General features: G+C 52.0%; 1 protein-coding gene across 1 annotated transcript in view; it reads right to left on the reverse strand.

Moving 5' to 3' along the window:
• Positions 1-1,747, reverse strand: part of EP300 (E1A binding protein p300) — a 74,825-nt gene extending 73,078 nt beyond the window's left edge. The window contains exon 1 of the mRNA XM_028168254.2: positions 399-1,747. Coding sequence (XP_028024055.2) covers positions 399-492 — 94 coding nt within the window. The 5' untranslated portion in view covers positions 493-1,747. The remainder of the gene's footprint in view (positions 1-398) is intronic.
• Positions 1,748-6,360: the final 4,613 nt, after the last annotated feature.

Consider the following 6,360-nt stretch of genomic DNA (forward strand, 5'->3'; position numbering starts at 1 on the left):
GGAAACGGGACAAGTGCGCTCAGGAAGAAAGGATTCACGATTCCTCATTTATCAACAACAGAAAAAGTAAAATTGCAAAAAAGGCCCTTACACTCAAATGCACTGGCATTTCCAAAATTAAACTGCATGGGAACAACAATAAAGGCCATTTCTGCAGCACCACTCAAGAGCTCTAATTCCAGAACACATAGCGATATGACATAGTATTGCAATAAATGTATTAGGAAGCAAAGAAAATGGTTGGGCTACTGGACGCCTTCGACCAGCTCATTCAAACACCTTTAAAATCAATCAAGAGGCAGAGAACTAGGAAGAGAGAGAAAGAAAATATGGACGAATAAGGCTGCGAGGAGAAAAGATTAAGGAGAAGGTGGAAGGCCAGGGTTCCCAAGACTAACCTGTGCCATCGCTGGCGGACGCCGAGAGGGCCGGAGATGAGAGTTTAGGCCGCTTGGCTGAAGGCGGCCCCGGTTCCACCACATTCTCGGCCATTTTTAATTCTTTCGGAGATACGGGCGAGGAAAAGGAGAATCCCCGGGAAATCTCTTCTTCAGGCCTGGGTCCCCGCCCGGATCCCTGGGGTGGGCTTGGGGGGCTCCGCCGGCCCCCGAAGGGGGTGGGGGAAGTTCCTTTTTCTCTTCGCCGGATCGCGGTGGCTGAAGAGGGATGCGGGCTCGATAGAAAAGGTAGGGGCAAGTGCGAGGGGCCGGGCCTGAGCCCAGGCCCGGAGGAGGGCACAGGCACACAAATGCGCCGAGCGCGTCCGCTGCGGCGAATCCCCGAGAACTCGCGGCTCTAGAGGCGCAGTCCCCGGCCCGCCACGGCCAGCCCCTGCCCAGCCGAGGTCTCTCGGAGCTCCGCCGCCGCCATCAGCTTCTTCCTCCTCGGCGCTGTCCTCCTCCTTCTCATCGCCACAAGGAGGCGGGGGCGAAAAGGGGGGAGAGGAGGAGGCGACGAGAGACACTCACCTCCTCCCGGTGCCCCCTCCCGGACCTGAGCCCCCACCCTCCGAACCCTCCTCTTGCCGCCGCGCTCCGCGCCGCCGCCGCACCGGCCCCTAATGGCCGCAGAGAGCTCGCCCGAGCCGAGAGCCAGGCTGGCGCCGCCGCCTCACATCGCGCGGCGGGCGGCGGAGGCGCGGCGAGGACGCCGGGCGCGGAGCTCGCCGGCGCAGAGGGCCGAGGGGGCCGGGCCGAGCAGCGCCGCCAGCCCGCGCCGACGCCGAGGCCACCGAGGAGGCCCCGCTCTGGCGGGCGGCGCAGGCGGCTTCCTCTCGCGCCGCGCTCTCCTCCTTCGCCCTCCCTCCCGCGGAAAATAAATAAATACGGCCGCCGCTACGGCCCCCACCCCCGGCGGCCAGATGCCGGGAGCGCCCGCCCCCCGGGGCTCCGCTCGGGGCCGCCCTCGGCGGCGGGCGAAGGCGCCGCGGGGCGCGGGGTTATGTAATGGTCCCCCCTAGGCGTCGACGCCGGCCCGGCTCCCGGGCCGCGATGGGGGTGTGTGCAGGCGGGAGGGGGCTGGGGGTCGCCTCAACCCGTGCGCCCCGGGCCCCCTGCCACTGTCTCGGCCCCTGCCGCCTCTCTCCGGCCCGACTTCCCTCCGAACTCTCGCTCCCGCAGTTCGCACTCAGCCCGACGCCCCGCTTGCCCACTCTCGCCCGCTCCCTCTCGCCCTCTCTCCCCCCCGAGCCTAGCACACAAACAAGATGGCGGCTGTTGTTTCTTCCCTCTGCCGAATCCTCCTTACAGGCTAGCGGTAGCAGCGGCGGCCGGAAATGAGCCAAGGGTGGGGGGGTGAAAAAAAGGGGAGGGGTTGGGCCTCCGGAGGGAGGTGGCAGTGGGCGGGGCCTGGGCCCGAGCTGCTCACACAATGGGGGAAGAGGACCTGGGGGCGGGGCCGGCTCCAATCACGGGATCCGCCCAAGGCCCCAACGCGGTTGGCGCTTCCGCAAACTCCCCCGGCGTCACCCGGTGGCTCCCTTTAAAGGGGAGGATTTGAAGGGGGGGTCAGGGGCGGGCTCGGGATCTATTTTCAGTCGGTGGACAGTTACGGGGGACTGTGTCTGGGTTGGGTCTCTGCGTAGGAGATCGGTGGGAACTGGGGGGTGACGGGGTTGGCAGCTACTCGGGGAGGGCGCCAAGTCGCCGCACAGGTGGCCGAGTGGGAACGCCATGGGGATGGCCCTGCGCCCCGGGCCCTTGGGCGGCCGGACTTTCGAAGCCCGTTGAATTTACCAGGCAGGGGGAAACCCGCCGCCCGGTATTCCAGGCCAGAGACAGTGCGTTCCTCTCCATCGCTTTCCCAAAGGGAAGGGCTCACATCCAAAAATCACACCAATTACGAGTTGTTTCCTTTTTCTCTTAATTTTACAGTTTTTTGAAAATGAACATATATTATTTTGATAACCAGGAAACAAAAATCACAGCAGTGGGAAGATGTTTTAATACCAGATCTAAATTCATTTCTTACCCACCGTGTATCCACATTACCCCTACCAGTTAGCACTCTCACCAAAGGAGCCTTGAATTATTTTTCTGAACCACTTCCAGGACCTGATGACATTTTAGGGTGTTTCTTTTAACCCACTCTCAAACCAGCTTAAAAAAAGACCATGTTTAAGCAGTGCCTTAAAGATAACGTAATTAGGGGAAAAAAGCAAAAACATACTGTGCTAAAGGTAATGTAAGGATGGAAAAAAGCAAAAATGTAACAATGAAGGAAAATGCTTGAATATAAATAAAATGTGGTGTGTGTGATAACTGTTTTGCAGAGGAGGGCCTTGCCAGCATTCTTTCACATTCCTACAGGTTACAGGATTCCTCTGTGTTTGGCCTTGGGTAAATTGGTGGCAAGATCTCCCCAAGGAAACCCCCAAACCAGTATCTATGGAGATAGTTAAAAGCTTTTAAACATATTTCAAATCTCATGCTCCTTAGGTGATGTATGCTTATTGTCCAGTGTACTTTGGTTTTTGTTGATGCTGTTTATTGCCTTTTAAGTGAATGAGTAGGAGAATAAATAAAAACCTAGGAGTGAAAATCTTAATGAAGCAACTCAGGTTGCCAGCAAGGATGAATTCTGTCCTGCGATTTCAGGCCTAATTTACCCCAAACTGCAGTGGAAAACCAGGCAAATTGAAAAGGACAGTACCGACTTACCTCAAAGTTGTTACAGGATGGATTCACCATGTTGGGCTAAGGTCAGAACTGGCCTTCAGGAATGATTCAATTATCTTTAATAGTTCATACCCACATTCACAGTAAAGAGGACAGAGGAAAGAAATGTGGACAACACCTGGAAATTTTGCCTGTAATTTCCTCGTGGGAGGTGGCTCATCCGATTTTTTGAAGAGTTCCTGACCTTTGGGAAAAGATTTGCCTAGTTTTGCAGAGGATGCAGCTTGAGACTAAACAGCATTCAAACAGCCCTGGCGCATCTAGCCCCAAATACTGTGGGACTAGGTACAGGAAACTTATCAAGGAAGATCTGAGGAACATCTCATGAGAAAATTCTGCAGAGAGGAGTCAGGGGCCATGGACCTGCCCCGAAGGGAAGGCTCTGCCTGCTGTGAATGGGGAATTCTGAAGCGTGGCACTCCTGCCTGGGATTGGCTCCTCTGGGTCTTTACCCTGAGTCTGACACTGAAGTCAGTCCTGTTGGGAGTAGCTGGAGGAATGTTATCAACACAAAAGGCAATCAAGGTGAAACTGCAGATGTTTTCAAAAACATAGAATTGAATCTTCAGCTTGGATTATATCTAGCTTAATCAAATGAAAATTTAACCAATTGTGGAGTGCTACGTGTAGGTGAAGAGAGCGTTCCTGAAGAAGAAATTGCCTGTCGGTGGCTGGGTGGTGGGAAAGAGTGGGGAAGGGAGACACACCAGACAGTAGATTCTGGCAGGTAAGAAGTCAGCCAGGACTGGGTTTAAATTCTGGCTCTGTCACTTGGCAGCTGTGTGACTTGGCTCCTCATTGGGAAAATGGATTTCTTGATTAGACCTACTTTACTGCTGTGAAGACTAAACAGGATAATTCATGAATAATGCTTAACACAGTGCCTGGCATACAGTAAGTACACAATACACCTTAGTTGTTTCTGGTCATTCCTTCTAACAGGGAAAATGTCTTACCTAACTCAGAGAGTTGCTAGGAGAATGAAAATGAGATCACTGCATGTAAAGTGATTAGCAGTGCCCAGAGCCTGGCGATTGCTCCTGGGCTACCACTCTGGCCTCTCCATAGTCAGAAGGAAATGTCTCACAGGGTCGTCCAACTCCTTTAAGACATTCTCTGTTCACCTCGAAACATCTGATCACTAATCCAGCTTCCCAGGTGCCCTGATTGCCAAAAGGAGACCCCTAGATAGTGGCACAAGAATAGGAGAAGAATGTTATTACCCCAGGGTGAATCCTTCAGTTGCGTCTGGTCGAGATGCTACCCATATGACCCACTGGCACGATAGCCTTAGTTCATCTCTGCCCTCTTTCCCCAGGATCTATACCTTTTGTTTTGTGTTTCTTATTCCTATGTCCCTCTATTTGTCCCCACTGTCCCTCTATTTGTCCAGCTGGATATCTGGGGACCATCCATGAATCCACATAGTCCTCCCGATTCCTTCTTCCTCACACCCAGTCAAGTCCTGTGGATTCTACTTCCTGAATTATCTTCCAAATCAAGGATGTTGAACCACGTGCAAGTATTGCCTATTCACAAAAATTTAAAAAAAAACAAAAAACTCTTGCTCTTCCCTGGTGGCACAGTGGTTAAGAATCTGCCTGCCAATGCAGGGGACACAGGTTCGAGCCCTGGTCCGGGAAGATCCCACATGCCACGGAGCAACTAAGCCCGTGCGCCACAACTACTGAGCCTGCACTCTAGAGCCCGCGAGCCACAACTACTGAGCCCACGTGCTGCAACTACTGAAGCCCGTGCTCCTAGAGCCCGTGCTCTGCGACAAGAGAAGCCACTGCAATGAGAAGCACGCACACCACGATGAAGAGTAGCCCCCGCTCGCCACAACTAGAGAAAGCCCGCGTGCAGCAACGAAGACCCAATGCAGCCAAAAATAAATAAATTAAATAAATAAATAAATGAATCTTTAAAACACAACAAAACAAAAAAAAACCTCTTATAGGTGTGGCCTCAGCAAAGTTTTTCCAAAGCACTGTCATCAAGAGAAAAGTGGTTCACGAACTTGGGTTGCTCCTGCAGATGTGAATGTGGACGGGATTGTGAAAGTGGCTGTACATCCTTCACAAGGAATTATTGATTTATATATTAGATACTCATATAAAGTGTTGTCGACATTTGCAAGAACACTTTTTTTGTTGTTTGTGGCCGCGCTGCAAGGCATGTGGGATCTTACCCTGACCAGGGATTGAACCCGGTACCCCTACAGTGGGAGCACAGAGTCTTAACCACTGGACCGCCAGGGAAGTCTCCACATTTTTTTTATATCACACATTTAATAGGATCTGTTCTTAAAAAAAATTTTTTAATAGCCGATATTGGCAAGGATGTGGAGAATTGGTGCTTTCATACACTGTTAGTGGGCATAGAGCATGGTACAAACATTTAGGTTCATACCAAATGTTTACAGACTTTGAAAATCCCAGTATCTCTAGGATGTATTCTACAAGTACACAGAGATGAGAATGTCCCCACAGCCCTGTGACAGCCCCTACCCCACCCAAAAAAGGGGAGACAAACCAACAGCCCATCTCTACATGAATGGTTAAAAAAAAAAAACAAAAAAAAACTATGTATATGATACCGCTTATATAAAGTACTGGGAGGAATCAAATTCATGGAGACAGACCGTAGAATGGTGGTTGCCAGGGGCTGGGAGTGATGGAGAGTTAGTGTTTAAAAGGTATAGAGTTTCAGTTTGGGAAAATGAAAAACTTCTGGAGATGGATGGTGGTGTTGGTTGCACAATGGTGTACTTAATGTACTTAATGCCACTAACTGTACACATAAAATTTACAATAGTAAATGTAAATGTTATTATGTAATGTTTCCCTGGGAAACATTATGGCTGTGTTGGGTCTTCATCTCTGTGCGAGGGCTTCCCTGGTGGTGCAGTGGTTGAGAATCTGCCTGCCAATGCAGGGGACACGGGTTCAAGCCCTGGTCTGGGAAGATCCCACATGCCACGGAGCAACTAGGCCCGTGAGCCACAACTACTGAGCGAGCCATAACTACTGAGCCTGCGCGTCTGGAGCCTGTGCTCCGCAACAAGAGAGGCCGCAATAGTGAGAGGCCTGCGCACCGCGATGAAGAGTGAGAGGTCCGCGATGAAGAGTGAGAGGTCTGCGCACCGCGATGAAGAGTGGCTCCCACTCTCTGCAACTAGAGA

This window comes from Balaenoptera acutorostrata, chromosome 11 (assembly GCF_949987535.1).
Source record: "Balaenoptera acutorostrata chromosome 11, mBalAcu1.1, whole genome shotgun sequence".
NCBI classification, from domain to species: domain Eukaryota; kingdom Metazoa; phylum Chordata; class Mammalia; order Artiodactyla; family Balaenopteridae; genus Balaenoptera; species Balaenoptera acutorostrata.